The 20871-nt window shown below is 32.8% G+C and overlaps 1 protein-coding gene across 5 annotated transcripts in view; it reads right to left on the bottom strand.

The window, feature by feature from the left end:
* The window catches only part of LOC148947711 (calcium/calmodulin-dependent protein kinase kinase 2-like), a 404349-nt gene that overhangs the window by 70858 nt on the left and 312620 nt on the right, over positions 1-20871 (bottom strand). For all 5 annotated transcript variants that reach the window (XR_016142386.1, XM_089096216.1, XM_089096214.1 and 2 more), the window contains one exon: positions 5219-5457. Coding sequence is in view for 4 of the 5 variants with exons in the window: in XM_089096216.1 (XP_088952342.1) it covers positions 5219-5457 (239 nt within the window). In the remaining variant the exon portion in view is untranslated. The remainder of the gene's footprint in view (positions 1-5218; positions 5458-20871) is intronic.

Here is a 20871-nt window from a genome sequence, read left to right as displayed (position 1 = left end):
AACTCTAAACTAAAACTCTTATCTAGAACTGAACAAAACCACTATATAAAAATTCTTAACCAAAACTAAACTGAAATATAACTCTAAGCAAATTTCTAAGCTGAGACTCAACTAAAAATCTTATTTAAAACAAAGATAAACTATAATTCTAACTAAAACTCCAAGATAAGACTAAACTAAAACTCTAAACTCTAAGCTGATACTCTTAACTACTATAACTCTAACTAAAACTATAAGCTAATACCAAACTGAAACTCTAAACTAAAACTCTTATCTAAAACTAAACTAAACTAAAAGTGCAAGGAAAAACACTAAGCTATGACTCTAGGCTAAAACTCTAAACTAAAACGTTTAGCTAAATCTAAACTACAAGTCCAGAAACTCTTAACTAAAACTAAACTAAAGTACAACTCCAAACTAAAACTCTTAACTAAAACTAAACTACAACTCTAAACTAAAACTCTTAACAAAAATTAAGCTAAACTATAACTCTAACTAAAACTCTAAACTCTAAACTAAAATTCTGAAGTCTAAACTAAAAACTCTTAACTAAAACTAAACTAAACTATAACTCCAACTAAAACTCTAAGCTAAGGCTCTAAACTAAAACTCTGAATTAAAACTAAACTAAACTATACCTCTAACTAAAACTCTAAGCTAAGACTGTAAACTGAAACTCTAAATTCTAAACTAAAACTAAGGTAAGCTTTGTATAGAACTAAAACTCTAAGATAATACTCCAAACTAAAACTCTAGCAGAACCTCTAAACTAATACTTTAAACTCCAAACAAAACTCTTGAATACCAGAAACTAAACCTAAAGCTCTGGCTAAAATTCTAAGATAAGACTCTAAACTAAAACTCTAATATAAAGCTCTTAACTACTATAACTCTAACTAAAACTGTAACTAATACCAAACTGAAACTCTAAACTAAAACTCTTATCTAAAACTAAACTAAACTAAAAGTGCAATGAAAAAACTCTAAGCTATGATTCTAGTCTAAAACTCTAAGCTAAAACGTTTAGTTAAAACTAAACTACAAGTCCAAAAACACTTAACTAAAACTAAAATAAAATATAACTCTAACTAAAACTCTAAGTGTTGAGAGTCTAACTTGAAACTCTAGACTCTGAACTACAACTAAACTAAACTATAACTCTAACTAAAACTGTAAGCTAATATCAAACTAAAACTCTAAACTAAAAATAATATCTAAAACTAAACAACAACTCTAAAATAAAACTCTTAACTAAAACAAAACTAAACTACAACTCTAAACTAAAACTCTTAACTAAAACTAAACAAAGACACTAAACTAAAACTCTTATCTAAAACTAAACAACAACTCTAGACTAAAACTCTTAACTAAAACTAAACAACAAATCTAAACTAAAACTCTTAACTAAAACTAAACTACAACTCTAAACTAAAACTCTTAACTAAAACTATAAGTCTAAACTAAAACTCTTAACTAAAACTAAAGTAAACTATAACTCTAACTAAAACTCTAAGCTAACACTCTAAATTAAAACTCTAGACTCTAAACAAAAACTAAACTAAACTATAACTCTAACTAAAACTCTAAACTCTAAACTAAAACTCCTATATAAAACTAAACAACACCTCTAAACTGAAAATCTTAACTAAAACTAAACTTAACTATAACTCTATGAAAAACTATAATCTAAGACTCTAAACTAAAACCCTGAATTAAAACTAAACTATAACTCTAAGCTAAGACTCAAAACTAAAACTCCAATATCTAAACTAAACTAAACTATAACTCTAACAAAAAAACTCTAAGCTAAGACTCTAAAACTCTTAACTAAAACTAAACAACAACTATAAACTAAAATTTTTATCTAAAACTAAACTACAACTATTAAATAAAAAACATAACTAAAACTTACAATAAACTCTAAAATACAATTCTTAACTAAAACTAAAACTAAACTACAACTCTAAACAAAAATTATTAACTAAAAATAAGCTATATTTTTTAACTAGCACTCTTAACAAAAACTATACTAAACTATAACTCTAACCAAAACTCTAAGCTAACACTCTAAATTAAAACTCTAGACTCTCAGCTAAAACTAACCTAAACTATAACACTAACTAAAACTCTAAACTTTAAACTAAAACTCTTATCTAAAACTAAACAACACCTCTAAACTAAAATTCTTAACTAAAACTGAACTAAACTATAACTCTAAGAAAAACTCTAAGCTAAGACTCTAAACTAAAACTCTGAATTAAAACTAAACTAAACTATAACTCTAACTAAAACTCTAAGCTAAGACTCAAAACTAAAACTCCAATATCTAAACGAAACTAAACTATAACTCTAACAAAAAAACTCAAAGCTAAGACTCTAAACTAAAACTCTAAATTCTCAACTAAAACTAAAGTAAACTATAAATAGAAGTAAATCTCTAAGCTAAGACTCTAAGCTAAGACTCTAAACTCTAACTAAAACTCTAAGCTAAGACTCTAAACTCTAAACAAAAACTCTTAACTAAAAGTAAACTAAACTATAACTCTAACTAAAACTCTAAGCTGAGACTCTAAACTAAAACTATAAACTCTAAACTAAAACTCTTAACTACTATAACTCTAACTAAAACTGTAAGCTAATATCAAACTGAAACTCTAAACTAAAACTCTTATGTAAAACTAAGCTAAACTAAAAGTGCAATGAAAAAACTCTAAGCTATGACTCTAGTCTAAAACTCTAAGCTAAAACGTTTAGTTAAAACTAAACTACAAGTCCAAAGTAAACTATAACTCTAACTAAAACTCTTAGCTAACACTCTAAATTAAAACTCTAGACTTTAAACTAAAACTAAACTAAACTAAAACTCTAACTAAACCACTAAACTAAAACTCTTATCTAAAACTCTTATCTAAAACTAAACAACACCTCTAAACTAAAATTCTTAACTAAAACTAAACTAAACTATAACTCTAAGAAAAACTCTAAGCTAAGACTTTAAACTAAAACTCTGAATTAAAACTAAACTAAACTATAACTCTAATTATAACTCTAAGCTAAGACTCTAAGCTAAGACTCTAAGCTAAAACTCTAAACTAAAACTCTTAACTAAAACTAAACTAAAACTATAACTAAAACTCTAAAGTAAAACTGTAAACTAAAACTATAAACTCTAAACTAAAATTCTTAAGTATAACTAAACTAGAGATATAAACTAAAGCTCCTAACTAAAACTAAACTAAACTATAACTCTAACAAAAACTCTAAGCTAAGACTCTAAACTAAAACTCAAAATTCTCAACTAAACTAAACTATAAATAGAACTAAAACTCTAAGCTAAGACTCTAAGCTAAGACTCTAAACTCTAAACAAAAACTGTAAGCTAATACCAAACTGAAACTTTAAACTAAAACTCTTAGCTAAAACTAAACTAAACTCAAAGTGCAGCGAAAACTCTAAACTAAAACTCTTATCTAAAACTAAACAACACCTCTAATCCAACTGTAGAAGTTTCAAGCTCCTATCTGCAAAAATGTGGAATTTGTATTTTTTGCCAGAAGAAAGATCACAGATGCGTGTTTATTTTTATTTTTTTATTATTTTTTTTCTAAGGGTGATCATTTCGACTGAGTGGTCCTAGAATATTGCAAGAGAACACGTTTGAACGAAAATTAAAAGTTCTAGTGCCCTTTTTAAGTGACAAAATATTGGAGGGCAACTAAGCCCCCTCCCACGCTCATTTTTTTCCAAAGTTACCCAATCAAAATTTTGAGACAGCCATATTGTTCAGGATAGTCAAAAAATCTAATAACTATGTTTTTGAGGATGACTTAATCCCCCTCAGTCCCGGGGGAAGGATATAAGTTAGAAACTTTGCCCATTTGTTTACAAGTAGTATTGGCTATTGGGAAGTATACAGACCTTTCAGGCGAGATTTTTTCTAGTGGAGGGGGGGGGATAGGAGGTTAAACGAGAGGATCTTTACATGGATGAATTTTCGGGGGACGGGAATTTTCTATGAGGGGGATGCCGGATTTCCCAGCATTATTTTAGGAACGATCAGAAATTAAATAAAAAACAAGTTTTTTGAACTGAAAGTAAGGGGCAACATTAAAACTTAAGACGAACAGAAATTACTAGGTATGTGAGTGGGTTCGCCCCCTAGTGAATACCTCGCTCTTTAGGCAAAAGTTTTAGTTCTTTCAAAAAAGCTATTTATTCTATTAAAACGGCCTTTGTGATTCAGGGGTCATTCTTAAAGAACTAGAACAAACTTCGAACTTTAGTGTAAAGAGCGAGGTATTGTCTAGGGGGCGAACCCCCCTCATATAAGTAATAATTCCTGCTCTTTTTAAGTCTTAATGTTGCTCCTTACTTTCAGTTGAAAAAACTTTTTTTTTTACTGTATACTAAATTGTACGCTAAATTGAAAACTTCCAAACCTCTCTCATGGTTATACTTTTGCATACACCATCAATCATCATGTAATGAATTTCTAATTTTCTTTTATAAATTATTGGTATTTCAGAGAAAGAAAACTTTATGAATTTATTACAGAAAAGCCATGGGTGAACGAAAATTCGGAGAGTATCTTCAATTTCTATTAGAGCAGCTTTTCTCCTTTCTTGGCCAGATTGAATAATATTAATTTGGTTCTTCAATTTTCAGCTTATTCAAGCTCTGAGTTAGCAACAAGAATAGGAAAAAGTATTTGTCTAGTAATACGCTCTTATTTTCTAATTAATTCTTAATGTCAAACTCTAAAAATTTTAGTTAGATATTCTTTAAAAATCATAATCTTGAATAATAATTCTTAAATTTGCTGGCTGAACCATTCCAGCAATTACTAAGAAAAACTATAGGCATAGAAGAAATATGCCACCATCTTCGAATCCAGCATACAAGACGGCATTAGAAAACTCTCCTAGGCTATTAATTTTTTTGAAAATCTAGAATAGGTCAAATTTCATGGAAAAGAACAAACTTTTAGAAAAACTTGACGCAAAAACTGATGCAATATCTAGTTCTTGATTCAGTTTTGGAGCACAGTGTAGGAAATTTATAATATTATAGCGTAATTAAAAAATTCCAGTTATGTTTCCAGTGTAAGCTGTTTTTTTACCCCCCCCCCCCCCCCAGATTAGAATAAATTCATACGTACGTACTTGAGTTGGCACTGCTTAAATATACTTTTTACACCTAAAGGGGAGGAGAAGCTTACCGATTAAAGAAATCGTACGAGCCAGGTGCAGAATTTGCTCTTTTAAATCCGTCTTTCTTATATGGGTGGCTGAAAGAATGTTTTTTAAGCATCGATTTAACAAGTATCAACGTATTGAGCTTTGGAATGCTTCGAACACAGGAAGAGATCTCTTCATCTGTAACTTCAACTCTAGAAGAGCAATTATCTGCTGCTGACGGAAGCAAGGCAGTGCCAAAACGCGTTACCCATGAATGACCCTGAAAAAAAAAAAAAAAAAAAAGGTTGAATGTAAAAGTTGAGTCAACCATTAAAGGCAATTAAAGTAACATCAACTAAAGGATGATTAGACACGTTTTGTAAATGCTATGTGATTAATAACACATATAAAAGTCCAAATGGGAAGAGGGTCGGAACAGGGATTTTCCTCCCTGAAATGAAAGACCGAAAATGTGCAAAAGGTTCGAACTACACAATATTTGAGAAGGGGGAAATATTAAACTTTCCTGGGCAATACAACCCTAGCATAAGCTTTTCCCCATTAAATTATTTTGTAGGTTTGCCGTCAGTCTCAAACCAAAAAATCGATCTGCCTGCCTATGACTAGAATTATAAATAGCAAATGACCTCACAGCCTTGGCTACAATTTCACAAGAACCAAACTAGCAAAATATCCAAAATTACTGATGTTTTTCCAAAAGAATTAAACAATTTGTCTAAATATATATCTTGTTGGCTAGTCATGTACCTCAAGATCCTAATTTAAAGAAAAAATGTTCTCATCTGTTCGCTTTTCTAATTCATTGGCTATAAATTGGATATTTTAATAGACGAAGATGAATTCGTCAAGTTCAAAATTCATGAAGATAAACAATATCCCAATTAGTTTTCATGACATGTGACATGGGCAAAGTTAAAACAACCCAAGTTAGTTTGGTTTGTTGTTAATTTCAAAGTACTAATAAAATACAGGTATCAAGGCCAAAAAAAAAAAAAATCGTTACAAACTAATTGTAATTACAAAATAAGATCTGGTCTGCATCTTGACCGAAATATTTCAGCAGTTAGTGTAGTGGTTTATCTTTTATAGCATTTTTTCTTATCTTGACTTTTACCAGAGGTTATCAATCTCCTCACTGTATTGGTGTTGCAGCTTATACTGGTCTTTGGAAAAATATCTGATTAGAGATAAGAGATCCAATTCCATTTAGTTTGTTTCAGGACCCTGTATTTTAACAATCTGAAATCTACTAAGAAGGACAAACATTCAGTTGTTGTCTATCTTCCGGTATGGGCGCAAACTCGAGCTTAATATAAACTAGGTAATTGTTTCTCAATTATGTCGTTTTTTGAGGGGTCACCGGCTTTCCTCTAAATCCGTGCTTGATACCTCGTAACTTACTTTTTCTGGAATACTGAAACCCATAGGCATGGATAATGATTCTTCTTAGGGAAGCAACCAGCCCACTAGAGATGGTAAATTTACCGTTTTATATAAAAACTTAACAATACAGTAGCATTTGAGAATTTTTTTGGACAATAATGAGCTTTCTTCAGAGGTGCTGCCTCCCAACCCCTTCACATCTTTGCCCATGCTGAGCCTTCTAAAATAATGGCTTACTCGAAAAACTCGATTAGAGATAGGACTGTGATAGTAAATGGAGCTGGAATACAAAATGCATATAACTGTCTCGAATATACCCTAAATGCAGAATAAAATTTAGCAATGAGACAAAAAAAAAAAAAAAAAAAAAAAAAAAAAAAAATCACATTGCACAGCTGAATATAATTCCAATAAAACAGTATTAAAACCATATGGCAGCATCAAAAATATATATCTTAGTTTTGTTAGGATCTCTTTTGTTTCTTTTCGTTGTCATAAAAACAATACTTTGTCATAAAAACAATAAGATCAAAAATTTATATCTTAGTTTTGTTAGGATCAATTTTTTTTCTTTTAGTTTTCATAAAAACAATACGTTGTCATAAAAACAATAAGATCAAAAATATATATTTTAGTTTTGTTAGGATCTCTTTTGTTTCTTTTCGTTGTCATAAAAACAATACGGTGTCATAAAAACAATAAGATCAAAAATATATATCTTAGTTTTGTTAGGATCATTTTTGTTTCTTTTCGTTTTCATAAAAACAATACGTTGTCATAAAAACAATAAGATCAAAAATATATATATTAGTTTTGTTAGGATCTCTTTTGTTTCTTTTCGTTGTCATAAAAACAATACGTTTTCATAAAAACAATAAGATCAAAAATATATATCTTAGTTTTGTTAGGATCTCTTTTGTTTCTTTTCGTTGTCATAAAAACAATACGTTGTCATAAAAACAATAAGATCAAAAATATATATCTTAGTTTTGTTAGGATCTCTTTTGTTTCTTTTCGTTGTCATAAAAACAATACGTTGTCATAAAAACAATAAGATCAAAAATATATATATTAGTTTTGTTAGTATCTTTTTTGTTTCTTTTCGTTTTCATAAAAACAATACGTTGTCATAAAAACAATAAGATCAAAAATATATATCTTAGTTTTGTTAGGATCTCTTTTGTTTCTTTTCGTTGTCATAAAAACAATACGTTGTCATAAAAACAATAAGATCAAAAATATATATCTTAGTTTTGTTAGGATCATTTTTGTTTGTTTTCGTTGTCATAAAAACAATACGTTGTCATAAAAACAATAAGATCAAAAATATATATTTTAGTTTTGTTAGGATCTCTTTTGTTTCTTTTCGTTGTCATAAAAACAATACGTTGTCATAAAAACAATAAGATCAAAAATATATATCTTAGTTTTGTTAGGATCATTTTTGTTTCTTTTCGTTGTCATAAAAACAATACGTTGTCATAAAAACAATAAGATCAAAAATATATATCTTAGTTTTGTTAGGATCTCTTTTGTTTCTTTTCGTTGTCATAAAAACAATACGTTGTCATAAAAACAATAAGATCAAAAATATATATCTTAGTTTTGTTAGGATCTCTTTTGTTTCTTTTCGTTGTCATAAAAACAATACGTTGTCATAAAAACAATAAGATCAAAAATATATATCTTAGTTTTGTTAGGATCTCTTTTGTTTTTTTTCGTTGTCATAAAAACAATACGTTGCCATAAAAACAATAAGATCAGAAATATATATCTTAGTTTTGTTAGGATAATTTTTGTTTCTTTTCGTTGTCATAAAAACAATACGATTTCCCTGAAGTTATCACACATGAATAATATCACACATTCAAATACGCAGAAAACAGGGCATATCGTCTACCTCCCCCTAAATATCACGATTTTCAAAACTCTTAATTAAACCCGTGTACTCCTACTATCTAATTGGCTGGGTTCGTCTGTACGTTAATAAGTAAAGTATATACACCCATATCAGCGAGCTCCGAAGGCTCGAGTGACCAGAGGGACGAAAAAGCATGCTAGTCAAAAAGACCCACGAAGAAGGCCTTTTTGGCTAGTTGTCATATGTCTCTTATATACTAAGACCAACAAAACCAGCAGTTTTGTATACAGGCTAGGGCCATATTTATACATTAAAGGAGGACAGGGGGGGGGGGGGGGGTAGCAGTTGTATTGAAATTGGATGCGGCTCTGAAAGTTTAATACTAAAGCATTTTTTGAATGTAGTAAAGGGAGAATTTTGTAATTATATTGATTAATTTAAAAAAGGGGACACACTACAATGTAGCCAAAATAAGTGCAAATAAGATATGGAATTGCAAAACCACTAAACTTAAGCGTTGGCACAGAGCTATATCCTGCCATTATGAGGGGTGTAGCTGGGATGCAATTAAACTTAAACTGAATACAAAAATCAAACAGCTCGTGGTAACGAACTGTAAGTAAGGAGCGACCCGGCTCAATGGTAACCAAAACTCTAGAAAACGGAATTTTGATACCAATAGATACATCAAAAGAATCAGATTTTAATGCTGATTTCAAATGTATAAGTTTCATCAAGTTTAGTCCTACCTATCAAAAGTTACGCACCTGAGAAAATTTGGCTGATTTTCGAAAAAGGGAGAAAGACCCCCTAAAAGTTATAGAGCCTTAATGAAAATCACATCAGCATATTCAGCGTATTAGAGAATCGTACTGCAGAGGTTTCAAGCTCCTATCTACAAAAATGTGGAATTTTGTATTTTTTGCCAGAAGAAAGATCACGGATGCTTGTTTATTTGTTTTTTCCCAGGGGTGATAGTATCGACCCAGTGGTCCTAGAATAGAGTGGGAGTGCTCATTGGAACGGAAATTAAAAGTCCTAGTGTTTTTTTTAAGTGACAAAAAAAAATGGAGGGCAACTAGGCCCCCTCCAACGCTCATTTTTTCCCCAGTCACCCGATCAAAATTTTGAGATAGCCCTTTTGTTCAGCATGGTCGAAAATGTGATAACTATGTCTTTTAGGATGACTTAATCCCCCAAAGTCCCCGGGGGGAGGGCTGAAAGTTATGAACTTTACCCAATGCTGACATATAATACTGATTATTGGGAAACATACAGACGTTTTCAGGGGGGATTTGTTCTGGTAGTGGGGGAAGGGGGGGTCGGGGGTTATGTGGGAGGATCTTTCCACGAAGGAAGTTTTCATGGGGGAAGGGACATTGCTATGAAGGGGGTGCCGGATTTCCCAGCATTATTTAAAAAAAGATCACAAATTATGTATAAAAAAAATCAAGTTTTTCAACTGAAAGTAAGGAGTAATATCAAAACTTAAAACGACAGAAAACATTACGTATATGATTGGGTTCACCCCCTAGTCAATACCTCGCTCTTTAAGTCAAAGATTTTTTAGTACTTTCATAAGATCTATTTATTTTAATTAATGGCTTTTGTGATTAAGGGGTCATTTTTAAAGAATTGAAACAAAATTCAAACTTTAGCTTAAAGAGCAAGGTATTGACTAGGGGGCGAACCCTCTAATATACGTATTAAAAATATTTGAATATAGAAGTTCGTTACGTAAGTTAATTCGTACGTTACGTATATTGATTACCAATAAAAACGTTCGTAAATAAAATTAAACAAGTTTCGAGAAAGAAATTTAACCAAATAAAAGTAAAATTAAAATTCAAATTTTGTTTTAACTATTGATCTACGGGGAGCCAAAATCAAAACCTGCATTAATTCAAAAACGTTCAAAAATTAAATAAAAAAATAAGTTTTTTTAAACTGAAAATAAGGAACGACGTTAAAACTTAAAACGAACAGAAATTATTCCGTATATGAAAGGGGCTGTCCGATCCTCAACGCCTCGCTCTTTACGCTAAAGTTTGACTTTCTCACAACTCTATTTTTTTTAAACAATAAAAAACTTTAGCGTGAAGAGCGAGGCATTGAGGAGGAGACAGCACCCTTTCATATGCGGAATAATTTCTGTACGTTTTAAGTTTTAACGCCGTTCCTTACTTTCAGTTAAAAAAACTTGTTTTTTTTTATTTAATTGGTATTCATAGCGCAAAATTCTAAACTAGCATTGGCATTGGCAACAGTTCAGTTTATCCTCTCTTCTAGGCGGTTTTTTTATTTTTTATTTCTTACTTCGTTACGTTCAAAAAAAAAAGTCCCTTTATTGGATTTTTAGAGAGGCTTCCAGTTGAAACGAGTATCACCACCCCTTCCTCTGCGACTGGATATAGTCCTACTTCGCTTCTTTTGTAATTAGCCCTATTTTTGTCGAAATTGAAAAAGAAAAAAAATTGCAAGGCTATTGGGAAATAAATGCAAACTTTAGTTTTCAGCCTAAGGCCATGTCCAGACACTGGAGAGGAGTTGGACTAGGATACAATTAAAGTGGAAGTGACTCTGAAAATCTAAAAAATAAATCTATTGGTGAATTTTGTGAAGCAAGGGTTATGCTTTGTTCTGTATAGTTGAGAAGAGGGATTAAATTGTTCTATTCCCAAACAAAACATATCAGTTTTAGAATCGAAACAAAAGGAACTTTACAGAAAGTACGAAAAAACATAGTAATAGAGTAAAAGTGACAATGGCTAATGTAAATTCCGCCTCTCCTAGAGAGGGTTATATAACACAACAATTCGGTGATGCGACGAAAAGCACTTAACAGAGAATATCAATGACTACTGCGAAATCAGCTACCTCTATTCTAGGCACCTATGCGAAGACTAACTTCAACTAGGGGAAGTAAAAAACTTGTGAACTATTCTAAAAATTCGAGAAACAATCTACCAGAGATTTCAAGAGTGGCCCCGGGGCCACTACAAAGGACAAAGAGATAAAACTCAATGAAGAAACAAACAAAACGAGACTACGGCCAGTAGAGAAAAGATAAAAACAAAAAAGACGTAGATATTTCGTCTATATAAAAACGAGCTGTCGTTAGCACAAAAAAAACAAAGATTAAAAGACTAAAATAAACTGAAAACACATAAAAACCACCGGATGTAGTCTCCGGGGCTACTGGATGTAGAACTTTATTGTTCAATTAGAAAAGAATCAAACCCAGTTGAAAAATGCTTTACAGCACAAAAAAAGAAAATTGAAGCGATAAACCCCGAATCTGGAGGTTTTATAATCTCAGATCATGGACCAGAAAAAGACAAAAATATTTTACTACTTTTTAGATCATGTTTGCTGCGTAAAGACGTCTTACATGAATACATGAATTTATTATAACAATATTACAACTATTACAAGCAAAAAGCCAACTTTTTGTCACATCACTCTGCTCAATCAAGCTGTCAGAACTCCTGAATACAGCCTGACATCACCTTCCTTTGCTTGCCTAACTTGTTATGGTTAAGTTTATTATTAACTTGATATGTAGCAGTATTAACTAGTTATTAGCATTAACTAGTTAGAATTACTTGTTATGATAAAGTTTGACTCTTTCTCACAACTCTATTTTTTAAAACAATAAGAAAATTTAGCGTAAAGAGCGATGCGTTGAGGAGGGGACAGCCCCTTTCCCATACGGAATAATTTCTGTTCGTTTTAAGTTTTAATGTTGCTCCTTACTTTCAGCTAAAAGAAACTTTTTTTTTTATTTGTCAGCATAAAAATCTGATTCTTTCGCTGTATCTATTGGTATCAAAATTCTTTTTTTAGAGCTTCGGTTACTATTGAGCTGGGTCGCTCCTTACTTACAGTTCGTTACCACGAACTGTTTGATAGCCCGACGTCAACTCCCTCCGCATGCTATGATCAGCAATTTGGCAAATAAAAACTAAACAAGTTCAAGGAACAGCAAAAAAAAAAAAAACTAAGATATACCGTTACCTTTAGTATACTAAATTGAAAGCCTGAAATACACAATGTTTAAATAAAACACTGCCAGAAATAATATTTATAACCTGAAATGGAAATAATCTTATAAATTAAAATAAACTGAATCAGAAAAGACAATAAGAAATAGCAAGAGAAATAAGAAGCGAAAAACGACTGAAGAACAAAGAATAATTTAACAACGGAATAAAATAAATCACTTCATTTAAGTAAGATACGACGACTTGGTAACCACACTTAATATGTTTTTATTTTATTTTTTTCTTAAACAAATGGTACGCAACAGAAATAATAAAAACACCTCTATTTTCAATATTCTATTTTGTGTGAATTTATCGAACGAGAAACACAAGAGAGATAAAAATCACACCATTTCTTTGTTCCAGCCAAAAGATCCTCTCAGAAATGCAAGAACAAAAGGCTATTCATCTCATTGAATATGACATCCCATTCCGTCTCGAAAACCTATACATCGATTTAAAAACGATATATCAATTTCTTCTCTTGAAAATAACCTGGACAAGTACCTCCGGAAATAAAATTGAGGTGCATTCTGATTGAACTCGACGCTCTCAAGAAGGTAGGACCAAGAGGACAATTTACTTTCACTTAAATATGCATGAAAATAAAAGACCCAAGGTAGAAGATGAGGTAAAAAGGAATCGATTTAAAATCTGTAGAAGAAAGCTAAGGATGAAAGCCGAACATCCCACTCAGTAAACTGTTCATTTTAGGTAGGTGGAGCAACGCGATACGACTAAGAGTATATCAAGTTCGAAATAATGTTTGTTCGAATTTATGTGTTTAGATATCTCATGTTTCAGGTTTTGAAATAAATCTATATTCGTTAGTCATAGTTACTGCTTGAAGAAAAAAAAATATATATAAAAAATGCAGATTTCGCAAAATGTGCCTCACTTGGAAATTTATTACTCAAACAGTTCGTCGTAACGTACAATAAGTAGGAAGCGGCTTGTGCTAATAGTAACCAAAATTCTAAAAAACCAAATTTTGATGACAATCTACACATCAAAAGAGCCGACTTTTTTTGGTGATTCTAAACGTTAAAAATCCATTAAATTTAATCTCATCCAAAAAAATTTGAGATCCTGAGAAATGTTGCTTCATTTTCGAAAAAGGGGAAAAACACCCCAAAGGGGGGGGGGTCTTTATTAAAGTTACACCCTAAATTCAGCATATTAGAGAGCCCTGTTGCAGAAGTTTCAAGCCCTATCTACAAAAATGCGAAATATTACATTTTGTCCGTAAAGAATGATCACAGAGCCGTGTTTATTTGTTTTTCGATTTTTTTTTCAAGGGTGCTCGTAACGGTAAAAAAGATAAACACGGTAAAAACGGGTCATTCCAATGAAAATTAAAAGTTTTAGTATCTTTTTTAGTAGCGAAAAAGATTGCAACATATTAAGGGTGTATTTTCTCCCATTTTGTGGCACAAAACAACAATTTCGCCCCAAAGAAGAAGAAAAAGCTATCGACTGAAACTTCCCAGATAGCCATTTGGTTTGAAATTATTGAAAAATTATATATTGAACTTCCCAGTGTTAGAGGCAGCAATAGCGTGCGGAGGCGCATCCCCTTCTAAAGATTTACTTAGTCCATACAAAATAAACGGGCATCATATACATTAAAGTTTTTTTCACACAAAATAAAGGCCGGCATTATAACTTAGAAGGAGAGGAATTTATTCTGTACATGAGATGGGCAGCCCCGTCCTCAGTCCCCGCTCTTTACGCTAAAGTTTTTATTGCTATGCTGAAAATATTCATGAGCGCAATAAATGTGAAACCGGTTCCCCTTTAGAACATTCGAACTGAAAATTATATTGTTTAGAGCAAATCCACATCAATAAGCTCTTCCATTCTTGAGATACTGTAAAAAATATTGTTATTTCATTCCAATTGCCCTTGTGACGCTTTTTGTTTGAGGAGGCAGCAGCCCAAGTCTTATTCGTAGTAGCTCTTATATATAAACATTGGTCAGCCTTGCCATTTTCTTTGTTTCTCACGTTTTAACAAAACAAAAACACATAGTTCGAAAAACAAACCATATTCAGTAAAGCACAAATGACAATAGCCTTAGGGAGTTTAAGACCACATTAACCCTACCTTTTTCGTGGTAATTCATGTTCGTTTTGGGCTTGAATTAAATTAAAAAAACAAGTTTTTTCAACTGAAAGTAATGAGCAACATTAAAACTGAAAATGAATAAAAATTGTTAGGTATATGAGGGGAGCTGCCCCCACCTCAAACTCCTCACTCGTTACGCTAGTTTTGTTTATTCCTCCAATTAATGCCCCAATTAAATCCCAAAAAAAAAAAATTTAGCCGGGGTTACGTGCGCGCACGTAAACCCGTCTAATTTTTTTTTTTCATAATTTCCTGAATTAAATTTCTTGGTACTTTGAAATTATTTTCTACAATAGCGTAACTATCATGTGACTTGGTACTTTGAAATTATTTTCTACAATAGCGTAACTATCATGTGACTTGGTACTTTGAAATTATTTTCTACAATAGCGTAACTATCATGTGACTTGGTACTTTGAAATTATTTTTTACAATAGTCTAACTATCATGTGACACGGTACTTTGAAATTATTTTCTACAATAGCGTAACTATCATGTGACACGGTCCTTTGAAATTATTTTATACTATAGCGTAACTATCATGTGACTTGGTAATTTGAAATTATTTTATACAATAGCGTAACTATCATGTGACTTGGTACTTTGAAATTATTTTCTACAATAGCGTAACTATCATGTGACTTGGTACTTTGAAATTATTTTCTACAATAGCGTAACTTTGAGACGACACACGCACAGACACGACACACAAACAGAGTCATATTGAGAGAGATATCCAGAAAGTTGGGTTGATCTAGGTTCACTTAGAGTGGCGCGCCACTCTAAGTGAACCTAGATCAACCCAACTTTTGGATATCTCTCTCACTATGACTCTGTTTGTGTGTCGTGTCTGTGCGTGTGTCGTCTCAACTTTATTTTCAACTAATTCATCCGGGTTTTCGAAAGCAATTCATGCCAGAGTACAGCACTATAACTAGTCTAAGAAATCCACTCTGTCAACGCCCCATTCCCCAAAAAATACTTTTCAGACATTTCTTGTTAAAACTTTATTTTCAACTAATTCATTCGGGTTTTCGAAAGCAATTCATGCCAGAGTACAGCACTATAACTAGTCTAAGACATCCACTCTGTCATCGCCCCATCCCCCAAAAAATACTTTTCAGACATTTCTTGTTAAAAATTTTATTTCAAGTCATTAATTTGGGTTTTTCACAAGCAATTCGAACCACAGTACAGCACTATCACTAGTCTAAGACATCCAATCTGTCATCGCTCCATCCCCCAAAAAATACTTTTCAGACATTTCTTGTTAAAAATTTTATTTCAACTCATCCACATTGGTTTTTCGCTAGCAACTCTCCCCTCCACTATCACACTATAAGTACTCTAAGACACCCCGCTCCCATCACTCCACCACTTATGTATTATATGGAACACATTGAAGAAGTAAAGGTATCCGCTATTACAACTCTTTTCTTGTCATCTACACCCCTTTAGTATCAAGTTCTTCGTATAGTATAATATTAAACTATCTTTAATTGGAAACACTATCCAAACATCACTTGTGTATTATACAATATACAACCAACCCATCTCCCCTAAAAACCTTTTTAGCCCGTTTTCGTTAATTTTTTTTATTTATAAACCATTTTAAATTATCAACACATCGAATTATATTTTAAATTGACAACACTGTCCAAACATCCCTTGTGTATTATACAGTACACAATCAACCCATCTCCCCCCAAAACACTTCAGCCATTTCTCGTTAAATTTTTTTATTTCTTAACTATGTTTATTTGACAACACATCGAAGTATATTTTAAATTGACAACAGTCTTCAAACATCACTTGTGTATTATACAGTACACAATCAACCCATCTCACCCCAAAACACTTTTCAGCCATTTCTTGTTAAATTTTTTATTTCTTAACTATTTTAAATTGACAACACTGTCCAAACATCACTTTTGTATTATAAAGTACAAAAACACCCCATCTCCCCCCAAACACTTTTCAGCCATTTCTTGTTAAATTTTTATTGTTTCTAAACTATTGTTGGCTAAAGGCAATTCTCCAAAACAAATAAGAAACCGCTCTTGATAACACAGACTTCAAAAATGGAACTGTGGATAACACACGGGTGACTGACAGCTTTCCCTACAAAAGCATTCCTTAATACGCAATTTGACAATCTCTAGTGTTCGATTTAAAAAAAACCAGCGGGGAATCCCCGTTCGTAATTGCTAGTCACTTTAACCCTTTTTTTTCGCTCTCTTTGAAAAGGTGTATAGCTTCCATTGAAATGTTTTCCTAGGGCATCCAACATAAACCCTTATAATAGCATGGGAGGGGACATAAGCCCTTAAAATAGCATGGGAGGGAATATAAACCCTTAGAATAACATGGGAGGGAACATAAGCCCTTATAATAGCATAGGAGGTAACATAGAATAGCATGGAAGGGAACATAAGCCCTTATAATAGCATGGGAGGGAACATAAGCCCATAGAATAGTATGGGAGGGGACATAATCCACCCAAATCCATAAGTACATGCTCTGGAAAGACACCAAGGAACATAAGGCAAGCAAATCCATTGTCTCGGCAAATAACATGGAGATTCCTATAGCTTCAAGCAAATAACATGGAGATTCCTATGGCAGCGGTAGAAATGGTACTTAGATCTCTACTGATAAATTGTCACCGGGATTGAATTGTCTAGAGGATATTTCGGTTGGGAGGGGGTGTCCCCTTGGAGTTGGGGCCAGATTTCCTGGCATTATTTAAAAACGATCAGAAACTAAATTTAAAAAAAAGAAGTTTTTTTAACTGAAAGTAAGAAGCAACATTAAAACTTAAAACGAACAGAAATTATTACGTGTACAAAGGGGTTGCCCCCTCCTCAACACCTCGCTCTTTAGGCTAAAGTTTGAATTTTATCCCAATTCTCTAATAATGACCCCTGAAACACAAGGACCGTTTAATTAGAACAATAACACTTTTTTTCAAAAGTACAAAAAATTTTTAGTGTAGAGCGAGGTGTTGAGGGGGAGGCAACCCCCTTTATATAGGTAATGATTTCTGTTAGTTTTAGGTTTTAATGTTGCTCCCTACTTTCAGTTGAAAAAACTTGTTTTTTATTTAATAGCATAAAGATCGAGGATTTGAGGAGAAGCTAGGTCTCTTCATATACGGAATTGTTTTTGTTCATTTTAACTTTTAATGTTGCTCCTTACTTTCAGTTGAAAAAACTGTTTTTTTATTTAATTTATGATCATGTTTTCAGATCGTAATTTCTGATTTTCAAATCCTGCCCAAGCCTAACCAAGATAGCATGTGGGGTAACGGCCCCCATAAAACCCGATTTCTTGCAGTTGAATTGAATATATCAATAATTGTAAATTGATTGATAGCACCACGCTTTTCATTTGTTCTGTTTAAGAATTAAAATGTTGGAATTTAATTAAAATTTTGGCCAAAATTTGAATATTTACTCAAAATTTTCGATGAATAGTACTTTTGTCGAATAAGTCCTAGGTCATATTTGTTCTGTTTAAGAATTAAAATGCTGGAATGTAATTAAAATTTTGGCCAAAATTTGAATATTTACTCAAAATTTTCGATGAATAGTACTTTTGTTGAATAAGCCCTATCCAACAAAATGAACAGGACTATATTTTTACTTTAGATTTTCGGGTCGGCGGAGGATCTGAGCGATATCTGGAACACAATCTGGTGTGAGGGAACCGAACACTTGCTTCGAATTTCGTCACTAATAAGAAGCTCAACCAGTTTACACAGCGTAGTCGTCGACCCAGTAATGGACATATATGAAGAGGATTGGGAAGGAGGCTTCTCTGGTTTAAGGACGGGTGCTATACACCAATACAGAAGCTATCCGGGATGACAGCTCTGGTAATGATCATTTGAAATAATAATGACACTTGTACAAGAAGTTGTTCACTATCATAGAATAGATACTGGCCGCACATCTTATCGAAGGCTTTCGAAAACTCGTTCAGTTTTTTTCAAGCATTTACTTATTAAGCTTCTATTTTACCACCACATTCTCTTTCGGTAGTTTCAGTATGTCATCCGTCTCCATTCAGTATGAATTTTGCCGGACTTGGTCGGGACTTTTAAACTAATCAGTGAAGTAAGTATTCCAGGCCTCTTTTGTTAGAAGGAGGACCTCAAAGGTTGATTCTTTGGGTTTGACTAATTTTCATCAAAGGAGTTGGAGATTGGAGTTAACTTTCTCGCTGTATTCGTTAATTCTGTCACTACGGTGCTTTGACAAGGCTTTGGCAAAGACACGTATAGCATAATTATTCACAATCCAGACCTGGCCAGATCTCAGGCTATCACTGTCACACCATAGTCGAAACTAGAACTTTGCAGACTGGCAGGATTCCATTAAATCTAGATTAGTGGACCATCCTCTAGTTTCAATGATTATTCGAACTTTTCGAGAGGGTACGGCTGCTGAATCAGCACATCGAAGGGCATGGCATATTAAAGCAGAGTGAACGTGTAATAGAAGTTTCTGCTCTGCGTCCAGGATGTCTCAGTTAGACATCAGCAGCGGGAAAGGGACTCGGATCTTCCCAAGAATGCTATGACACAATTGCTGATACTTATGGGTCACAGCACAATCGAGCTTCCCATCTTGAGCCACTTTGAGCTTTGATGCTAAGATTTTTTTTACTCCAGAGAATGGGCAAGTGAAATTCAGGGATATTGGTAAGTAATCACTTAGTGTACCATCTATTAGCACCGACACAGATACATTTTGGATATTGACTGATGTAAAAACATCGAGTCTTTATTAGAGACACAGCCAGAGACAGAGCCTTGAGATTAGATTAGAGACAGAGCCAGTGTTATGAAAGTAAATGAAGGTTATATTTTTATCTACTATCTTGAAGCCATCTGGCAATACCCCCAAACCTACTTGTGCTCTAAGACTGTCAGTGTTAGTAATGTCGCAGCTAAAGTCTAGTTATATAATCAAGACCCGACTGCTTTGTTCTCAGCACATATTTAGCAAGTTTCTCACAGGATAGGTTGAATTTTCTCTCTGACCAATCATTCTTGTAATTAGTAGGAAGTACTGCTCGATAAATTTGGCGAGGATGCAATTTTTAATTACAATAGTGACGATTAGAGGATGCATCCAGGTTGTCAAAACGGCATATCTTCAATATTTCAAGAACAAGTAGGGAAGGGTATTGTTAAGGCCCTTGGCCCTGATTATCAGATAAATACCCTTTTTGTATCTCAATTTCATTTCTCTTTAATTTTTATGCTTCAACCCTGGTCCAAGCTATTTCTTACATATATTTTTGTCCTGTTAATATTCTCTCTCGGTTAATGAGTTACGAGACGTCTTTAAAGAATCCGCTAATTAACAAAGTTTCTGAAAAACAGAGGATGTCGGTGACTCATAAAGGTATAAAATTAGCTTAGAAAATCCAAGGGTAAATTTCACACTTCAATTTGAACGGGCCATTGATTGCCTTGATTGTATTGGTCAGAGCTTGTGCACCTCCCCGTCGGAGGTTAGTCGTGAATTATTCATTGTTTGATTTGAGTAGTTAAATGGTATTGTGAATCTAAAGCAGAAATGTCAATGGGGATGTTGAACTAAACCAAAAGACACCATAAGAATTCTGGTGATAAAAAAGGGATGTGCACAATAAATTACAAACATTTATGGGTATTAATTTGAAACTTTCGGAGAATGCTGTGGGGAATGCCAAACATGACCAAAATAAAACTATGTTCATCCCAGTTGTCAAAAAGGCATATGTGCAATAACTCAGGATTGGCTAATGATATTTAATTGGAGCTGTCAGGGGATGTAGAATAAAATTAAAAAATACTATACGCATCTAGCTTGTTCAAAAGGTGTGTGCAATAGGCGCAATATCTTAGGAACAATTAAAGATATTAAGTTGAAACTTTCAAGGTTAGTCGAGTTTTTCATTCCAAATCATACTCAGTGGAAATAAAGTTAAATAGATGTAATCATTCCAAACTCATGACTATCAATTTCCCCTCTACTTTAACACTGTTTAAATTATTAACAATTGAATTGATGTAGTGCAATCAGAGGACTCTGCATTCAAAATTGGAGTGGATAGGACCAATCCAAATAAGATACAGAAGGTGTGCAGCAATGGCATACTTAAATAACGGCCTTTTTATTCTTATGAAAACATGAATCACATAAAGTAAAAGCACACAGCGAGAAAATTTGTCCGAAAAAATGGTACAATTGAATCAAGCAATCGA

Source organism: Artemia sp. Qi Xiang Cuo, chromosome 10, assembly GCF_049724085.1.
Source record: "Artemia sp. Qi Xiang Cuo chromosome 10, ASM4972408v1, whole genome shotgun sequence".
Lineage (NCBI taxonomy): Eukaryota > Metazoa > Arthropoda > Branchiopoda > Anostraca > Artemiidae > Artemia > Artemia sp. Qi Xiang Cuo.
Note: the sequence above shows the minus strand (reverse complement) of the source record. Positions and strands in the feature narration are given on the sequence as shown.